Below are 21948 nucleotides of genomic sequence, written 5' to 3'. Positions count from 1 at the left end.
AAGGCTTACAGGATCTATATACCTGGTCAAAAGAATATTGAACTAAGCAGGGATGTGATCTTTGAAGAAGACTTAGCTTTCAAAAGAGCCCAAAGCTCTCTAGACCCTGAAGTCTATATCCCCACCCCCAGCATAGATAGAGATCCTACTCCTGAGCTTCAGAGGGAGAATCTTGAGGAAACTATAAGTGAAACTCAAAGTCCACCTAGAGAAAATTTCAAGAAAAGACCACTATGGGCCACCAAAACTGTAGCAGAAGCTCAGAAGTTTGTTGCTCCTTCAGGAACCTTCAGGGAAAGCAAAAGGCCTAACAAATTCACTAGCTATGTTGCCCTTATGAATGATCTCTCCAAAGCCGAACCAAACAATGTATCAGAGGCTCTTGAACATCAAGTATGGAAGGATGCCATGTCTGAAGAGTATCAGTCCATTATGAAAAATGATGTTTGGGAGATTGTTACTAGGCCAACTAAGAAATTTGTTGTTTCATCTAAATGGCTTTTTAAGATCAAACATGCTGCAGACGGTAGTATTGAAAAACACAAGGCTAGATTTGTAGCTAGAGGTTTCTCTCAAAGGGAAGGAATAGATTACGAAGAAACTTTTGCACCTGTTGCCAGATATACATCAGTAAGAGTTGTACTATCCATTGCAGCAGCTAAGGGGTGGAAAGTACACCAGATGGATGTTAAGACGACATTTCTAAATGGTGAGATCTCAGAAGAAGTCTACCTAGAGCAACCTGAAGGGTTTGAAATTTATGATGTAGAGTCTTATGTGTGCAGACTCAAGAAAGCTCTCTATGGGCTTAAACAGGCTCCCAGGGCCTGGTATGAAAGAATTGACAACTATCTCTCAAGACTAGGTTTCTCTAAAAATGATGCAGATCCTAATCTATACTACAAAAGAAATAAAGGTAATATGCTAATGTTGATGAGTTATTAATCACAGGAAATGATTATCTTATAGATCAATGCAAGAAAGATCTATCCAAAGAGTTTGATATGAAGGACTTAGGACTCTTTCATTACTTCCTAGGATTGGAAGTATGGTAGAATTCTGACAACATTATACTAAACCAAGGAAAGTATACCTTGGATATATTGAAGAGATTCAGAATGCTAAACTGTAGGCCCATGACCTCTCCTATGGAAACCAATTTACATAAACTTAAAGAAGCAACAACAGAGTCACAACCCACTGACTCTACTCAATGCAGATAGATGATTGGGTCCCTGATGTACCTAGTGAATACAAGACCAAATATTTGTTATGCAGTTAATGCCTTAAGCCAGTTCATGTGTGAACCTAAGGAGATACACCTAGTTGCAGTAAAGCACATCATGAGATACCTACAAGACACTCTAAACCTTGGTCTCAAATATGAGAAAGTTGACATAAACCTACATGGATTTACAGATTCAGATTGGGCTGGAAGTGTAACTGACAGGAAAAGCACCTCAGGGTGTTGCTTCAGTCTGGGTTCAGCCATGATATCTTGGATCAGCAGGAAATAGTCCTCTGTAGCTCAAAGCTCCACCGAGGCAGAATACATTGCAGCTTCTATGGCTGCTCGAGAGGCAGTGTGGCTTAGAAAGTTGATTGTGGGGTTGTTTGGAGAACCTATGAAACCCACTATTATACACTGTGACAATTAGAGCTGCATAAAACTTTCAGTTAACCCAGTGTTCCATGACAGATCCAAGCATATTGAGATCCCATACCACTATGTGCGAGATATGGTAGACAGAAATGTAATTCAATTAGAATATGTTTGTACAAGAGATCAAACGACAGATATTCTGACCAAACCTCTTTCTAGGGTGAAGGTTGATCACTTCAGAAAAGGTTTAGGTATGATAGAAAGGTAATTTGCTTTGTAATCTGTATTTACATATCAATAAGATGTTTAATGTGTAAACTTCTTTGTCATGATAGGACACTTTGGATTTTTATCCCCTGAGTTCATATCTAAGAGGTGACGATCTCTGAAGATAATGAACACTTGTATGGAGACATTATATGGTGACGATCTTATAATGTCCAAACCAGTTATCATGTCGGATCTCTGGTGTGTCATGGATGAGCCATGATTGTGTTGTGGTAAAACATTTATATGAGATGTTAGTGCACCTACCACAACTTGGATAAAGATGAGAATTGAATATTTTCTCATATGATTATCCTTAAGTATTGTGTGCTTAGGCAATACTAATATCACATGCTAAGGTGATATCCTGTCACCACAAGATTAATGCGATTGACACCTTGTATCACGTGTTTAGGTGATACTTCATATCATGTGATTAGGTGATATGATTCCCTAGAAAGTTAGATTGTGTGAAGGAATGCTAACTATCATTTGAATTGTGATGCTTGATATACTACTCTCATTTATCTTACCTAGCTAAGAGGGAGTGTTAATGAATGATAGCTTCGGTAAGATAAATGATTGAATGAGAGATAAATGAAGTCTCTCATTCAATCATTTATCATATCGATAAACCATCAAGAAAAACATCAAGCTATTATTCATCTGATAATCATTCCTATCTATATTGAATCTACTTAGTAAATCAATATCGATGATCTCTAATGGTTATTCGGGTTAACTATGTATTCCAATTTACATCGGATATGCTCCTTGAAATAGACAAATGATTATCAAGTGCTTTCGGGTGGCAAAGTATGCACCGCTTGGGATGAATAACCGTTAGTTAGTGATTGGTGTCAATTAACATAGACACCGATTCCCATCGGTTAATATACCATGCCAACCCCATCGTAAATACCGTTTAACATACACACAATGTTACGTGAACCCCGATTAGTATCGGGCTGGTAATAAGTTAAACACCGATTGATAATACATGCCAAGGGGTGCGATCAAGTAGTGTCTTGATCGGTCATGTCCATAAGACATGACCGGTCAAGGCATCGCTTGATCCTCCCTCTTGCATATATATATCATTTGATATTTGTGAAGAGGATAATTGAAATCGAAAATACTCCTCTCACCTGTCAAATAAAGAAGATAGTCAGATTCATAATAGAGATAGAAAATTTCATAGATATAGAGAATACATTAAGAATACATCTTGCATATTGAATTGTAAATTGAACAATCATTTACAGTACGAACAACACTTTGGGTGGAAAGCAATTACCCCATATGGCAAGCAATATTGCACCTTGTATGACATCTTCCTTGCAAGCTCACTATACGACAACTCCTTGACACTACCAGTCCCATTCAAATTAGGGATAGTAATCTTCCCCAAATGGTGCTGAATATCTTTTCATTCTTCATACCTCCTATGCCCACCTGTTGTTTTCATCTCATAGAATTTTGTGAGGGTTATATCATTGTGAATGGGAATTCTCAAGGCATCGTATTCATTATGAAGCCTATCTATTTCATTTACATGATCAAGTTTTTCATCTTTGTTAGTCGTCTCTTCCTTTTCCAAATATTTAGGCCTGAAAGACCTAGTGTTAATTGAAGCTTTTTCACCACCAAATGAAATCCTCTCCATCAAAACTACTCTCTTCAGCCCTATCTTGTGCATGCCTATTGGTACTCCTTTGCTGGTTTAATTCCCTCAAGAGTTGGACCATCTCCCTCATAGATTCCATCATGCTATTTTGGAATTCTTCAGTTCTCTTGACAAGTGCTTCAGTGTTATCATCCTCCTTGTCTCCAGTTGTGACATTTTTACACATCATCCCATTGCAAATGGGAACCCCCCACTTTTTCACTTTCCAGCTTAGGGTTTTCTAGTGGGTTGTCTTAGCTTGGCATCAATTCCTTAATTCTTTAACCTTTTAGTGAGAGGGGGATTAGTCTAGTTTGTTAGGGATACGATGCATTAGGATCAAAGTTGCTAATGTTGACATGGAGCAAGAAAAGTTGTCAATGTTGCAAAATTGCAAAATCTTGCTAGGGTTGCTAAAGTTGTCATTGATTAGGGTTTATTGTTTGGAATGGATATGCGAGCTAGAAGTGGTAAGTTTGCTTGTAGTTCCTTCAGGAATTGCAAGCATAAGCTTAAGGTCATGAATTTCATGTTTGCACCATGAGACCTAGGTGTAGAGAAAATTATGGAAATTTTGACTAGTAACATTCAAACACCCCCCTCACCCCCCTTGAACATGTATGAATTTGTGCATTCTCATATGCACTATGTGCCCTTGACTATGCGATCTACCTTGCATTATGCGCCCTCACATTGGGCTTGCATTTGGGCATTATATAGTATGAAGCATAGAGGTCAACACATAGTTGTGCAACAACATCACCTTAGTACACCCTACTGAGGAGAGAAGCAAAATTTGGCTAAGTATGGAGAGAAGATTTCTTCATCACCTTGTGCAAGCACTCATGTATAGTGTGCCCTACAAAATTGTGCAATAATCATCTCAAGTTCATGCAACCCTAGGAACTATGTGCGCCCAAGAAGGAAGATGAAAGAATTTAAGTCAAGTCAAAACATAAGATCAGACCAGATTTGTGCACGCATAAGTGTAATTTCCACCCAAGTTGAAGGCACCATTTTGTGCATGAACATCTTCCAAATCCTTACAAAGTTTAGCAATGTTTAATTTTGGTTTATTTTAAGTTTAACAAAATCCTTACAAAGTTATAAATATTGTCCTTGCAAATTTGTGGCGAGAAGATTTTGATGCAACTCCTAATGTTTAAAAGCTTGCCATCTACATTTTGTCCCAACCTTGTAGTGCGTAAAGTTGTGACTACAATTGGAGAGTTTTGAGGCTATTCAGTGACTCAAAAACACACACAGAAGTGCAAGATGTTGACTCAAAAACACTTGAATGACCTTGTCTTTGTGCAGTACAAGCTTTAGTTGCATGCAAAGAAGGTATAGGACTAGGAGTATGCTTGACCTTGATAACATCGATCCATATTTAGATTGGGTTGTTGAGGATATGGATTCCATGTTAAATGTTGATGATATAGCTGACTTGGAGAGGGAGGCAGCGGGAATGGGCAATGGGTGTAGCAACATGAGGAGGCAAAATGTGAGCCTTTAATGGTGGGTTCATCATAGTCACATCATGATTATTTGCTTGAGGCTCTTGTTGAGGATGGATGATATTGTTACTTGACAAAAAGCTGTAGCAGTGCCATCTAGTTTGAGGACACCCACATAGCCTTTTAGTTAGTTTTAGTCATAGAAGGAATTTTTAGATTATTTATATGAAGTATGCACATTGAAATTATGCATTGTAATTTTTATTTATATTGAAACTTGAAGATGATATCAAACTCATTTTTTGATTTATGGGTGTATTCAACTCTAATTTTGATCTATATATGAAAGAAATCAATAACATGTTCTCAAAATTTAGTAATATGCATAATTTTGAAGAATACTTTTACAAGTTAAAATTATTTTTAATGTTTGAAAAGTTTGCCTAGTTAAGTTTTGTCCCAAGTTTTTGCGGAGTCTGAATTTTTGAACTTTGATATCTGTTGATATTGTTGCTGGGTGGGATTTATGTTGTGGATTTTTTCTTGTTTTCTGCCTTTTGATATTTTTCTTTTCTATAAACAAAATACAGGGGGATGCCATCCAACTTCAATTGCTTCATGATTCGCTATATTAGATAGAGTATGAGTAGTGATGCTATTGGTCCCCTATCACATAGGTTCAATTTCTTGTAGCCCTTTGCCTATGTTGTAGCTTGTCAAGTCATTAGGAACCTAAATGGAAACAATTTTGACTTCCTTGCAATGGTACTTAATTTTTTTCTTTTTTTGCAGATTACAAATGAAAAGCATCAATATATCAGTGCTGTGTTGGAAGATGTGTTAAAGAAAAAGATCCCCATTTTTCTTAGCAAAATGGTCCCATGCTACTTTTTTAGAATGCAATGCCAATTTTCAAAGGTTCCTTTGAATACAGTTCAGAATAAGGTTGTGTTGTGTGTTACAGGCATTGGTTGCCCTGAGTCACTTTCGTTGGCCATGCAAAAGGTAAAAATATCCAAAGCATGTTTTTGATTTCTGCTTTTGTGCTTGACAGTAGAGGAGGAGATGAGAATACAAAAGTATCATACATTTTATGCTTAAATTGTATGCCATTTATTAAATACAGAACAATACAAGTTAATTGCACTTAGTCTATTTTTGTATGGCATGTTATCTATTGTTGAGTTGTTATGAACATCGATTCCACATCAAAAGCCTGTAAAAAATGTTAATAATGTGAATCGGTCATCATTAGCAAAACAGTAACTAATAATTCCATTTTGGAAAAGTAGATTAACTTATTTAACTTCTTATATGATGGACCAGCAGAGAAATGTTGCCATTTAAAATTTACATTCCTCTATCTTAATATTCTTTCATAGGCATGGCTATCACAGGAAACCCTTGCAGAAATCAATTTATTTTCTTATGAAGAATTTGGATTTAGAATTTCTGTAGTTATTGGGTGGAAGCACAAACTTTTTCATTGGTAAACTTCTCTAGTGCCTGAGGAAGGGAGATCCTGAAATTGTTACCGGAGAAAGCATCCTTTTACCATGTCTAAAATGAAATATATGCAGATTTTCATAATAGTAATGGGGTTAATGAGCTTATTCACCTGCCTTCTTGTTAAGTGCCTTTCCATGGGGACACTTGGGTGGAGGGGTTAATATGATGGCTCTGCAGGAGGTGCACGTTTACTGTAAAATACAAGCAAAATTTTCTGAAGAACATATGATGTGAAAAGGGAAATTTGTGACAGAACATAAAAATTCTAGAGGATTATAGCTGTATAGTCACTATATATATCTAGTCTATGATGTTTCTTTCTTTAATGCAATGTTGAATGGGTAACAAAAATTTACCTAACAGGAAGGGTCAACAGTTGAATTTAACCTCTGCTTGTGTTGTTAGGGAAAGCTGCATTATTTTGGTACTCTAATGGGAGTCAAAATGCAAGGTAACATTTCATGAGGGCCTCTCACCTCTCAACTTAGAGGAGCTGGATTTACTTGTTAAGATTAAATTCAAATTTTTTCACCAAGATGTTGAGTCATCGCCTCTTGTTTCTCAGGCTCAGATATCTTTTTGGGTCTATTTAGGGATATAATTTCCTTGTTACTCTGTTGTTATACTGATGTAATTTTTAAATCCATGAAGTCACATTTGATTAATTTCTCCGTAAAAAATGTCATTGCTAACTCTGTCATCATTACAGAGACTTAGATACTATGAGTCTTGAGGCAGTGGCTTTTGACTTGGTTACTGGTTTATATCTGAAATTATTTTTGTTCTCAAATTAGTATTTTTATTTATATAGTAATATAGATCTCTTCGAGTTGGAGTTTTATATCAGACCTTATTTTCTATTGAAAATTAAAAAAAGCATCTTTTTTTCATTGAAATTTTGATGTGCTGTTTAACCTTATCAGCGAGGACAAGTCCTGCCCATGTACCAACAGTTAACCATTTCATTAAGCTATGTTTTTTGTTGACATTGTTTCCTCCACTTTCTGTTTGCTTCCCAACATTTAGATTGGATCACCTTCTTTGATTGTCATCTCCCAACCGATGAAGGCATTTTTCTCTTAATAATCTGCTTTTGGTCCATTGGCTGATTGTCCTCAAATTTGTTAGTTGATCATAGATATTGTACTGATTCTATTCTTCATCTAAGTTGTTGGTTTTTTTATTTATTGAATTGATGTCCTCTTTTCTATGGCCTATTTTAGTTGCTACATCTTAGTCCAAAAACTTGGTTAGCATATTGCTAAACATGAACCTTTCGAGCATTTCTATGGAAGTAAAAATAATTAACTGTGACATAGTCTTTTGGAGATTTTGTTGTTGGACGAGAGTCCTTGATGTGTGATCTAGGATTTTTGTCTTTTTGCCTGATCTGCTGCTCAAGGGATCAAAAATTCATTTGTTCTATTTTTTCAAGTATAGATGAGGTTTTGGTTACAGGTTTCAAACTGACAGTGAGCATTAGTAGTAAGTTGATGGTAGCTGAGTATGGGTTCATTGCTTTGCTAAAAGTAAAATGGAAATAGAAAAGGATTTAAATCTCATGTTTCAACACTCTAAATTTCATGACAACATAAGAATAATAGATTTATGTTTAAACATTGGGAGGCAGCCTAGTGGAGCTTTCAAGAGCTGACTAGGTCATACTGAAAAGTTATTCTATTAAGATCATATTCAGGCATCGTGCATATATGCATGATGGATTTGGACAGTGTTTCTGAATTTTTTTCATAGCACATCATTAGCTCATACTGTTTGAAAATCATGATAACATGTGTGACAATTGTAGTGGTAGTGTGGAGATGGTCAGCTTGTTGGTTCCAATTATGCTAATGACCATGAGTTAGATCATAGCAAGTTTTGATTCTGAACATATTTAAATTGTCATGGTAACATGTATGACCATTTTAGTGGTAGTGTAGAGATGGTCAAGTTGTTGGCTCTAATTATGTTAATGAGCTTGAGTTAGATTGTAGCAAGTTTTGATTCTAAACATATTTAAATTGTCATATTATGGCAATGACTATGAAGAATTCAGAGCTAACGCTATACTGTCTGATTTGTCAAATTTTAAATTACAGCAGGCAGTACAAATTGGAATGTCTTTTATCTTTCCTGACACTGCTGCTCAAGGGATCAGGAGTTCTTTTGTTCTTTTTTGATGATACATATCTCAGTATTGATGGGAGTTCGGTTACAGGTTTCAAATTGACAGTGAGCATTAGTACTAAGTTGATGGTAGCCGAGTATGAGATGATTGCTTTCCTGAAAATAAAATGGAAATGGTATCAGATTTGAATCTTAATTTTCAGTAGTCTAAATTTCACGAGAACATAAGAATAATAGATTTATGTTTAAACATTGAGCAACAGCCCAGTGGAGCCTTCAAAAGCTGACTTGGTCATGCTGAAAAGTTTTTCTACTAAGATCATATTCATGTATCATGCATATGAGCATGGTGTATTTGGATGTTATTACTTATTTCCAATTTCTATCTCATTGTTGGCTCATATAGTTGAAAATCATGATAACATGTATGGTTGTTGTAGTAGCAGTGTCAAGGTAGTCAGTCAGGTTGTTGGCTTTAATTATGTTACTAAGTTACTAACCATGAGTTGGATCATATAGCAATTTTTGATTCTGAACATGTTTAATTTGTCATTTTAAGGCCAAGACAATGAAGAATTCAGAGCCAATGTGAGTTTCCAATACTGTGTGATAGCGTCTGAACTCTGAAGTGTCAAATTTAAAATTACAGCAGACACTAGAAATTGGAATCCTGTTTCCCTATCAAACCCATTTTGAATTTCTGAACTTTACCTACCTTTACCCCCTTGTTGAACTTATGAAACAATGGTTGAAACATATAGTATGATTCAGCTATCCCTCCTCCTAGCCCACATTTGTTTGGTTCATAAACTAAGACATTGTGAAAAGAGGACAAAAAGAAAACCAAATTTAGAACTTAAACAGGCATAGGAGAAGTTGAATCCTACATTTTCAAAGAGGTAACAATCATCTTACCGAGCTCACAACATACAAGATACGTCCTATCTGTTCTTTAGTTGAAATTATTTTCTTCCACCAGTGGAAACAGACTTGTAAGGTTCATATGACATTGTGAGCCGTTGCTATGGTATTTGCTGGACCCTGGGTGCAATGGTTGAAACTATTATTTTTACAATATTTTAAGAAGATTTTATAAGCCTTTTTAACTTTTTAGTGGTTCATTAATACAATCATATATATGTTACCAATTACCAATCAAGAAATTTTGTTATTCAATTTGTTTCACAATATTTGTATGCCACTACTTTTGTAATAAATCATTTATTATGTTTTCAAATAAATTATATTGTAATATTTGAATGGTTCTATAAATATATATTCTTATGAAGCACATTAACGAAAATTGCAATTTATTCATTGTTCAAGTAATAGTTCAATCTTAAGAGGACTTAGTTTAAAAATTAGATGCAAATTATCTATGTATGAAAAAATGGCTCAATCTTAAGGCACTCAGTTTTAAAAAAAGGTAGCAATGTTTCCAATTTTGGCTACAGTTGAGCAATCATTCTGATAGGTAAGCTTTAAAATTCACCTTATATAATTCTTCCTGGATTTTTCCCGTTTCATTTATGGTGGTGGTCTGCACCTTAAAATGCCTGCACCATGTGTTTTGGATCTGGGTCATTATTAGAAATTGCTTTGCCCTACCGCTAAACCAGGACTACTGGACCACAATTCAGTTAGTGTTAATGCAAATCTCCTAATTAAATACAGCGGAAACAAAAAATTGGCTTGAAAATTGAATCCTCTTGATGTTAAAGCTAATGCATACTTTAGCTTTATGACTGCATCAAGAAAATGGGCGTCATGAATTTGACTTGAATACTTTTTGTAGTTGGGTGCAGCACATGTTGACCGAGTGGACTTTTGTGATCACCACAACTTTCAAAATAAGGTGACGTGGGATTCTTTGATTCAAACTTCTTCTGGTTAATCTAAATAGATCATTATATGGTTTCATTTTGTCAATATGTTAATAATTCAAGCCTTATAGGAAGTAGATAAGTAGTTTTACTCAATGATAATTAGTCTTCTTACAGACTGTTGTCACAAGAAAATCCTTTGAGAGTATACAAATGTATTTTTACAATAATTTGTCCATTTTATTTGCATTTCATTTGCATTTCATTTATTTTGAAAGCTTATTTTGGTTGGATTATTTCAGGATTTGAATATAGTACAAAATAAGCTTCAATGTTTGAAGGACGAATTTGGAAATAAAGCTATTATTGTTTTGACAGAAAAGGTAACCTTCTACATTTGTTATCATGTTAAGAAGCACAATAATGCACTGGGAATATTACAAAATTTAATATCGCAACAAGAGAGTGCAATACTCTGGTTGCAACTAAATTGCCCTTAGGAACTGTCCACTATTATGATGGATTGATTTAAATTGCCAATGCTTTATTAGTTCCACATGAATCAGTGAAAAATCAGGAGAAAATTGAATAATAAATGAAAGCTTCATTTGAATAGCTATGTCCAGCAATTTCCAGCAGTAATTGGTAGCCAAAAATTAAATGTAAGCCTTTTAGATGTTTTGTATGGTTACATTTTGGAAATAAACAAGTTGAAAATCTCCTTGCAGGACAGGAGATTTTATAGATAACGATTTCTAGTAAATGTTCTCGAGTCTTATGTCAAGAACTTTTATAGATTTGTAAATGTTCTGAGTACAAACAAACAGCATTAAAACAATTCAGAAGAGGAACAAGACTTTTGTTGGGCTCAACCATTTGTGGGAGGGGCTAGTTAAAGTATATATTCCCAAGTATTTGACCCATATCTAATTATTTCTTGTGTATTGACACCAACAGGATTATGAAAGAAGTCACACAATGTTTTCAAAGGTTGAGGCTCTGGACGTTCTTGTTCTACATTCTACTCTAACCATTTTGTGTTCAGGAAACTCAAAAACAAGATTGAAAACAATGCTTCTAAACAAAGTGATCCGGAAATGATAATTGAATGTGAGACTTGCGTGAACCCATGAATTGTACTGTAACTTTCGATCACAAGATATCAGTTAATAGAAGTTAATTTATGGCAGTTGAAAAAGCTGGCATCAGAATCTTTGATATGATCAGTTGACACTGACAACCTTTCTATTTTGGGAGTCACATAACACATGGTCTTGCCAGTTGATTATGTGCAGATTGGTTTCTGTCAAGTTCATTATGTCAATTTTGGATATGGTATTTTTCTAATGTTCAAATCCATATATGATGTCAAGCATGATTGTAAAATATCTCTTAGAAAACTGGAAATAAGTAATTTTTGAACTATAAATGCCTCGGGTTTCTTGAAGCAATCACTTGGTTCTTTTTGCTTTCACGCCAGGCACCTTTTAATCAATTCCCAGCATATGTTCAAAATTTGACGAAATCATTAGTGTATCTTGATTTAAATATCCCATTTAAAGTGTATGTTTTCCTGTGCTAAACTATTTTTAGAATTAGAAAACAAGCTGGTGTTCTTTTTTCAGATAATTCTCTGGTGAGTGCTATTGACTCATATTTTTTTGAGATTCATAGGATCTCCAAGATCAGCAATCCGTTTGCAATAGATTCTACATGCACCATTTCATTGGTGTGAGACTGTCCATGCAAATCAGATGCGGCCCCAAATTGGTTTTTTGGAGGTTTTCAGATGCCTACAGAATTGACTTGTTAATGTCAACACATAGTACTACCATGTATTGACAATGTTGTCACCTTGATCCTTAGAAGTCAGATTTCACTATCACGTTTTGATGAATGACACAGACATCAGAAGGTAAAACCACGTGAACGATTAACTGTTCTAATTTACATAATGGTTCTTTTGCCTTAATAGCTTTTTAACATCATGCATACCTCCATATCTTTAGATTTCAAGGCATAGCATAAATGTACCCAGTGGAAAGTAAATAACCATACATTTCCCTTGAGATTTGGAATGTACATAACACATATTAGTAAACCTTGTTTTTCTAGTGCCCATGAGGTGTAGACCAGATAGTTAAGCTGTTCACAGACAAGGATAGTGGTTGCAGGTTCAAATCCCTGGCTTGAACTGCTGCAGCTCATGTGGCCAGAGGTGTAGAGACTGAGTAATTAGGACCTTGCAAAATAGGCTTCCAGCTAGTGTTGACTCCTCCATACCAAAAAAATTAAAAAATGAAAATCTTTGTTCCAGTTTTGATTTCTCCAATTCATTGATTAATGCTCAACATCTCTAATTTATTGTTAATATTGCTTTGCACATACAACGTATGTAGATTCTTGGAGTTTAGAGTCTTGTCCTCCGGATATCCCCTGGGATCCAGATGTAATGTCCCCATTTTGCAAGCATCAGAGTTTGTAAGAATTAGCCTATCATTTGACCTTCGTAGGCTAATAATTATTGATAGAGGGCCTCGTGTGGCAGTTACTTGGTGATTAAAGACATTACTCTTCAGCTGGATTCAGGTTTTGGCCTTTGCACAGGTTTTTTGACTTAGATTGGCACACTGACTATTTATAGTAAGTTAGTATTTTGGGAGAGTCAGGGTTCCTATTAATAGAAAGACACCTGAGCAGAGCTTATTGGCAGTGTCAACCTTGATTGGGCCTTTGCAGCTATTTCTAGACTCAGTTCCACATACTTACTATTTATAGTAAGTCACTATTCAGGGTTTCTATTTTTAGACAGGCATCCAATCACATGGAGAACAGGGAGAGTCGACTCCTGGCTCAGACGGCTTAGCAATCAGACAAGTACATCAAGAGATATTAAAGTTTAAGTGACTTAAGTGATTTATTTAATATTTTAATATTATTATAAAGTTCTAAAGTAACTTTATAATAATAAAGTCACTTTAATATAATAAAGTGCGTTAAGTGAATAATTTAATGTGGGAATAAATCTTTTATCCCACATTGGCCAGGAAGGTGTTTGAGCTCTCTTAAGGAAAGAATAAAAGGAAAGGCAGGAGTTCATTCTCGGCATCCAGTTGATGAATCGTATTTTGATTGATTTTTATTGTGGAGCCTAGGGCTTTCGCAATTTTCTTCTTTGATCATAGGAAACGAAAACTTCCTATTGATAGCAATTTTGAAGGTGTGAAATAACACCTGAATTATTGCAGTTGTGGGAAAGAATACTTCAGTTCTTTTTCTTTCATTTGTGCAAATTGGTGAAGTTTTCTACAAGGATTTGAAGTTTATTGTTGAAGAACATTTATAGTTGGTTGTGAATCATCCTTATTTGGCAACAAATTATTCAAGGTTTTAAGAGCAGATTGCAAGTTTGTTCTTGCTGCTACAGTGCGCATGAACAGTGCGCGTGAACAGTGCGCATGAACAGTGCCGTGAACAGTGCGATACAGTGCCGTGAACAGTGCGCATGAACAGTGCCGTGAATAGTGCGCTACAGTGCCGTGAACAGTGCGCATGAACAGTGCGCTACAGTAGTTGGAGTTCTATAGAAGGGGATTTAGAGAGGTTGAACAGCTATATATATGTGACAAGGGATTTGCATATGAGGAGAATCAAACCAATATATCAAGGCAGCCATTGAAATACCAGGTTTTCTATCTATGGTCATTGTATTAGAAAATCATTACTTCATTGCATCATTTTCTATTATGATTATATCATGAAATATTTGGAGGTTGCATATGTTTAATGGAGATATAATTTGCATATTCCACATTCAACATTGATCAGCCATTTAGCTTTCATGCCAATTGTTTGCTTAAATGCCTAATGGCTGTAGGTGTACTTTGGGATGCATGACAAGTGTTTGTCTTAATGCCAACTAGCTGTACTAGTTAATTTCAGTCATTACATATGTGTGGAAAGGTCTAAAACAGCTAGTATATCATTTCTATAACAACTTTGCATTGTTAGAAGCTTTCCATAACTTCATTTGCAGCCTACAAACCCAAAGAAGACAAAGAAAGAATTCACTACAGCGGCTTCAAACATTGTATGCCAAATGTTTGACAATATTCCTTGGTGTTCAAATAAGCAAAAACAGGGTCAGATTAGCCAAGGGATATTACACCAGATCACTACCCCAAAGAAAAAATTGTAGCAAGAGCCCCTTCCATGGGACTTCTACCAAGTTTCATAACAGTACGTTACTTTTTCCTTGAAATAGATAAATGTCAATTACTGGTTGTTTTGCAATTAATAAATTGTCATTGGTTTATGTTAAATTTTAGACAATGTTAAGATGGTTTGGGCGTCTATTTGAATGTCTCACTTCACTAGATTTGGCGAACTAGTTTGTGAATACAAAGTGATGTTACCTTACTGATAGTCGTTTGTTGATAGGCAATTTTTGTGCAGATTGTTTTTGATTAAAATAAGCAGCAAAACAAGGGTGCTGGCCCTATATACAAACAACCTGTAGGCGGCAAAAAAGAAAGGCAACAAAACAAGGGTGCTGACCCATAACGAACAAAGGTTGGGCAGGTCTTTAACAAGAAGTCAGAAGTTCACTGTTAAAGGCTTGCCATACCAGTAACAACCCAGAGACCCGACTAAAGAGTGGAGAGAAACACCCAAAACTTGACTTGGAGGAGTTTGAGGGGGCAGGGAAGACTTACCTTTTTCGCCTGCAACAAACAATAGTGCTGGCAATGCTATTATTAGGAGCATCATAAGAAGGATCAAGTGGGGAGATCCCCATAGATTTTTTGCCTACAAAAGGAGCAAATTGTTGCTGTAGAATAGCATCAGGAGCAAAGTCACGAGTAGCAGATCGATGTTGTAGAACAAGAGCAATAGGTGTAGAAGCTGCGATGCTAGAGAGGCCACACTAGTAGCAACGAGAGGGCCAGTAGAGGCCTCAACAATAGTTAGAAGAACAACCTCATCTTGGGAGGAGTCATTCTCCTCACACAACATCAAGAGCAGACTCACTAGAAGCAGATTGATGTTGCAGAACAAGAGTAGAAGCCTCGGGGCTAGAGGCCACACCAGTAGCAATGAGAGGGCCAACAAAGGCCTCAATAGTAGTAATAGGCACAACCTCATCTCGGGAGTCATCCTCCTCCTCTGAGGAGTCATTAGAATAAATAAGAATCAGAAGCCTTGACAGTCACATGATCAATAGTAGCGTATCACATCTAAAGTTAAATGACCCGTTGAGAAGCATTTTCAATAGTGAAAGGGGAGGCCCTCATAATCCAACAATTGAGTCCATGGCCTATCCCCAACCATAAGAACCACATCCCTAGGGAGAGGCCTAGAGATGTCAATGTCGGCTAAAATGCGAGCAAAGGTAGAATGATCCATGGTAGACGTGGAATCATCAACCTTCAATAATCAGCCAATAGTTAGAACATGCATATTGTTTATATTAAGTGTTATTCTTTGTTAATGCTTACAAAGTTTACTTTTAATCAATGCATTGTAAATTTAATTGGTTCAGGTCGGGCAAGTCTTTAACAAGAAGTTAGAAGGCCACTGTTAAAGGCTTGCCAAACCAACAACAACCCAATGAACTGACTCAAGAGTGGGGAGAAACACCCAAAACTTGACTTGGAGGAGTTTTGGGTGGGGGGAAGACTTACCTTTTTCAGCTGTGACAAACAATAGTCCACTAATACTATTATTAGGAACATCATAAGAATGTTCATGTGGGGAGATCCCCACATAGTTTCCATCTGCAACAGTAGCAAATTGTTGCTGCAAAACAACATCAAGAGAAAACTCACTAAGAGCAGATTGATGTTGTAGAACATGAGCAACAAGTGTAGAAGCCTTGGGGCCAAAGGAGGCCACACTAGTAGCAATGAGAGGGTCACTAGAGGCCTCAACAACAGTAAGAGGCACAACCTCATCTTGAGAGGAGTCATCCTCGTACTTTGAGGAGTCATCAAAATCATCAGAATCAGAAGCCTTGACAGTGAAATGATCAATAGTAGCGTCTTTCCACCAGGTAGCAACACCTCTGTGGCGTGAGAGAACAATCCAAAGCTAAATGACCTATTGAAAAGCATCTCTGATAGCGGAAGGGGAGGCCCTCATAATCCAACAATTGAGTCCATGGCCTATCCCCAACCATAAGAACCACATTCCTAGGGAGAGAGCTAGAGATGTCAATGTCGGTTAAAATGCGGGCAAAGGTAGAATGACCCATGGTATACGTGAAATCATCAACCTTCAAGAATCAACCAATAGTTAGAATGTGCAAATTGTTTATATCAGTGTGTAAGCGATGATAAAATTATTCAAAATAAGAAGAAAATAATGGGTTAAAAATTTAAACCCCCGTGGGTTAACCATAAAACTTCACAATAATTGATTGAATTTTGATACTTCCAAAAACAATTTGATTTTAATTGCTATTTCTTCTGACACTTAGAAATTTGATGTGTTTTCTTCTTCTTTGATAGCACTTGTCGTGATTCTGTTAGAGAATGTGGGGAAGAATTGAGGAATTAGTAGCAATGAAACAAAGGGTGCCAAAGATTTTGAATGTGTGAAAATTATGGGAAAAATCCTCTTAATGCAACGAGTCTCACTAGTGGGATTTAGAGTATTTTTTCAGTTAAAGTTTATGTAGTTCATACATTGTTTATTATCTTAAGCCCTTAAAAAAATATAACAAGCTTGCAATGAAAACAAGAGGCAATTTAAGAATTTGCCCATTCAACTTCATTTAGAGAGAGAGAGAGAGAGAGAGAGAGAGAGAGAGAGAGAGAGAGCTTGCAATGAGCTAACCATAAGATTCTATGCTGTCATATGAACATCAAAAGCCGATAATTGAGGCCCATTGAAGATTCTATTTTGTGATTAATTATTTGTGGCTTATTTAATATTCAATATTTTTAATTGAATACTTATGAGTTAACCATAGTCCACCTGGGTTAACTTGTTCAATACAAGACAACAAATGAGTAGTCAATTTAGGCTTTTTTGTCTATTGGGTTCACATGTCCATACGCGACGATGATAAATCATAGCCATTCAGACCAATTCTCTATCCAATATGGGACAAGCAATGACAAATAACATTAAAAATGGAGCTTTGGTTAGAGAATTTGACTTATCGGGCCCAATCTAGGCTTGAGTCAAAGAAATATCTACTCCCAATATATTGTACTAGATTTTTTTGTAGGTCATAAAATGATCTTTGTATGTTTGCTTGAATTTTGGGTAATTAACGAAGTACAAGAATCCACTCTAGCAATCCTTTCAAGTATTGATGACTCATTTTAGTTCTTACACTAGTTAGATTCAAAATTCTATCTTTTAGGAAGAAAGGTAAAAAAACCTAACAATGTTTTTTTATCTGAATACTAGAAACATCTTCATTTCTCAAATTGTCTCTATATCTTGTATCCGTAGAATCATGATATTAGAAAATCAGGTGTATGAAACAAGTTGGTACATGACCTTTTCTTAGGTTCTATTTCTTAAGACAATTTTTTGTTGATTGCTACCCACTCAAGTGAAGCAATGATGAAAACTTAGAGAAGGATCTACTTGCAAACACCTAAAGGGTGTTTGAGATGAAGTTTAATTTGAGAAGATTTCTTTGTCTAACTAGAATACATCTTCCAATTTTTTTATTCCAAAAGGTTATTGGTTTTGCATATTGGATGTAATACCCAATGCCTACAAAGTTTACTATGAAACAGTCGGTTCAAATATCATTTTACTCACACGAATTTGGTCTTTATCATGATTGATTATAATTAATTAAATTAATCAAGATAATTACAACATTGACAAATCAATAGCTCATAACTTTAGTTATTTAATTGGAATTAAGATTTTTATGACAAGGCTATGTGAACTTCTCATTGTTTGAGAGTGATTTGAAGTTAATATTCATTAGTAATCTACACATTTTGTTAAATCAAATGCCACTTCTTAAACCATCCTTCAAATACTAACTTATAACCATAAATTTATATTCTTTATTCTTTACATCAAAATTATATCATCAATTTTTTTTTGTTTCAGCTACTTAGCTCACAAAAAGAATCAAAGCTAATTCCATCTATACAAATCTTGATTACTTATGATCAAGTTCAAAATAAGAGACCCCATAAATTTTATGCAATCGATAACCATGATTATCAATAACAACTTGAGAACTAATCATAACAAAACCTATAACTATCAAAATGATAACACTTGATAACTATACAAAATGATACAAAAATAACTTGATAGCTATGTTGAACAATTAACTATCATAATTTCAATATTTTAATATCTAGAATATTTAAATCAGTATCTTGACAAGTATTTAATAAATAGATTATACGCCATCTTTGATCAACAAGTCTTTGATTAAATGAGGTGAGAGATACGACAATTACATACTCTTGATTAATTTGAAATTCAACATGAGAGCTCATAATTGAATGTCCATCATTAATTAAGAAATTTCAACTTGATAGTCATGAATATCCAGTCATTACTTATGAACATAAGCCGATATCATTAGCATACAATGCTATTGACGAATAATTATGTTAACAAAAATCAAAATGAAAATATCTACAAATGAAAACCAAGATTTTGAAAATAAAACAACTTATGAGTTGATAACCAAAATTATTTAAAATGATAACTTGATTACTACAATAACCAAATTATCCTAAACAAAATCCCCTAACAATTACTATATCAAAATAATAACTACTACACAGTGTGATAAATCAAAACTATCCTAATTGACTTTTTACTAAATTATATTGCAAATAATAACCAAATTATGATTATAATCTATCTTTGTATTAAGACAAAACCTAAATTACTTTATCCAACCTAAATTTAAAAAATAAAAATAAAAATATTTAAATGGCTTTTGAGAATTTAAATCCTACCTTCTAATCACATTATTCAAGAGCCCATTGAGAGTCACTTTAAATGAGCATTTCATTTGGAATCAAGTTAACATTATATTTGATAAGAGATGTTATTACTTTTCATATATATAGATTAATAATTATGGGTAGATGATTTGTTTATGGAGGATTGAATATGATCATAAAGATATTTTAGCAATATGATAATTAAGGGATATCTATTATGTCAAATTTGTTTGAGGTACGATCCCAGCCTCATCCTTTACAATGTTGGGGCCTTATATTTAACAAGACTTGATCATAAATGAACTAATTTAGAATTATTCAACTTCACCAATAGATCAAAGACCTATTACCAAATGAAGTTTTCTTGACTTTATATACAAACTGAAAACTAAACTTCCAATATGAATCTATTTCATTCTTCTAATCTTTACCTTCCTCGGATACTTCATTATTAATTCATGTGCTCGTTATTTGAATCACTATAACATGTATAACTTATTAAATACGCAACACTTATAGATATCATGTAGATAACTATTATATTCCTTTGAATATCAAATCAATACAAAAGAACATCAAACCATTAATTTTTGCATGTAAAACTTATAACTATCAAATTAACTACTAATTAGTAGTAGAAAGTAACATCTGATTAACTTTTGCACATGCTATACATAATGCCTCAAAGAGATATGCTCTCATAGACGACAATGATTGAAGTATATACACAAAATGGTTAAGACAGACAAATCGCAAGGAGAAAACATCTACATATTTTGACAGCAACAATGGAGATTCATCAAGCAAGATAATAGTTCTCATTCACCCTATAATGATAAGCTCACAGAAATAGAAAAACCAATGTAGATGAAGGTGACCAGAAGTTTTGTTTCCAAGGGCATTAACTTATTGCAATACAAAGTGGTGGTTTCACTCAACATTGAAAATAGTTAACAATTAAGGTGAACGATATGGATAAAGAAAAATGAGGATCAACTGTATATTGGAGATTTTTTTATTGGGAGATATGAGCTATGGTTTAAATCGGATGAAGGGATTGGTAATTTATAAAATTGGAATAATTGTTTTTGGATTAGAATGTGTGTTAGTTTTTACATCAATATTTTGGACTACATTTTGTGATTCATCGTTTGGATTTTTGTCGATAGAACACATTCATCTTGATGATGGAGCACATAGTATGATTTAAAGTGTTGATGTAAAAACTAGCACACATTCTAATCTAATCTAGAAATAGTTGTTCTCAATTCATGAATTGTGAAAACTTGACGTCTTTCACTCACAAAACTATTTCACATCTAGACAAAAAATTCAAAGGAAGTAATGCAAGTGTCACAAACACCATTCTCTCCTTCTTGGTACAAATGGGTGTGCACCATATGACACCACTCATCTACTTCCAATAGAGTTTAAACTATGAAAAAAATTAATGAAAAAAAAGGAAAATATATTAATCATAGTGAGTCAAAATCAGTAATAGCATGAAATTAAATTAATTATTTTATTAAATTTATATTGTGTAGTTAAATTGGCTTAAATCACATCCAGTAAGATAATAATTCATTATTATCATTGTTGTTGTCTCATTCATAATTGTAATGTTTTTATTAGCATTGCAATTTGTAATGGTTTTGATTAAGGAAAATTAGGTTTTAAGGGACCCGAAACCCGCTTACAACATGAAAGATGAGCAAGAAAGAAACAAGAGAAGATAAGACCAAGAAAAAATAGCTGCAAAAGACCAGCAAAAAAACCAGCAGCTAGGACAAAAGGACAACAAGGAGCCAACAAGAAATTGGCATCCAAAACCTAGCATTGCATTTCAAATGAAAACTTTTATAGACTCCTCAGCGTTCTGAACCAAAAGCATCATGGCCTTAGCGGCTTCTCTTAGATCATTGCTCTCCTGTTTCAGTTGGATGTCTTTTGTTTTGGTCTCCATATCAGTGGTGGTCTGCCTAGTCCTTTGCTTGGAGATTTGATGGGTGGAGCTGGAGGTCGGTACATCTTCAATGATTACTAAGTTCTTATCCTGATTTTTCCTCTCTAAGTGATCCACCAAGGCATTCATATTATGTGACGAAACTCTTAAGACCTCAAGACTGTGGTTCTTGAAGCTTTTCAAAGCCTTCTCAGTTTGAGCAACCCAAGTGATGATGTTATCTTTATCCACCTTAGCCTTTTCTTTTACAATTCTGATAACATCCTCTAGATGTTTCAAATCCCCTTTTATCAGGTCTTTTTCCGACCAGTCCTGCATCTCAATTTCCTCCTCAGCTTCACTAGTTTCCATCTCCTCACTCTTTTTCCTCGAATTTGTATCCTTAATCAAATTGTGTCTTATTTTCTAGGTCCCTCTGTTTGCTCTGAATGCTTGTTATGTTGTCAATAACCCACTTTTGGAGATTGAAAGACTCTAGTGTGCAATTTCGGGCAGTATTCAAAATAGTATTCACCGAATCCCTACCTTGCTCAGTGCTCACGGATTTAGGGTTGTCTTCCTCCATAGAGTTCGGGGCGACATTCCTGC

The 21948-nt window shown here is 34.9% G+C and overlaps 1 protein-coding gene across 2 annotated transcripts in view; it reads left to right on the top strand.

The window, feature by feature from the left end:
- The window catches only part of LOC131032064 (probable tetraacyldisaccharide 4'-kinase, mitochondrial), an 85331-nt gene extending 73405 nt beyond the window's left edge, over positions 1–11926 (top strand). Inside the window, exons 5-8 of one of the 2 annotated variants that reach the window (XM_057962986.2) lie at positions 5786–5998; positions 10425–10484; positions 10755–10835; positions 11410–11926. In XM_057962986.2, the coding sequence (XP_057818969.2) occupies positions 5786–5998; positions 10425–10484; positions 10755–10835; positions 11410–11553 (498 nt within the window). In that variant the 3' untranslated portion in view covers positions 11554–11926. The remainder of the gene's footprint in view (positions 1–5785; positions 5999–10424; positions 10485–10754; positions 10836–11409) is intronic. The other variant, XM_057962987.2, reaches the window with a different exon arrangement.
- Positions 11927–21948: the final 10022 nt, after the last annotated feature.

The sequence above is a fragment of the Cryptomeria japonica genome, chromosome 4 (genome assembly GCF_030272615.1).
Source record: "Cryptomeria japonica chromosome 4, Sugi_1.0, whole genome shotgun sequence".
Classification (NCBI taxonomy): Eukaryota; Viridiplantae; Streptophyta; class Pinopsida; order Cupressales; family Cupressaceae; genus Cryptomeria; species Cryptomeria japonica.
This window is presented reverse-complemented; position numbering and strand designations above follow the sequence as displayed.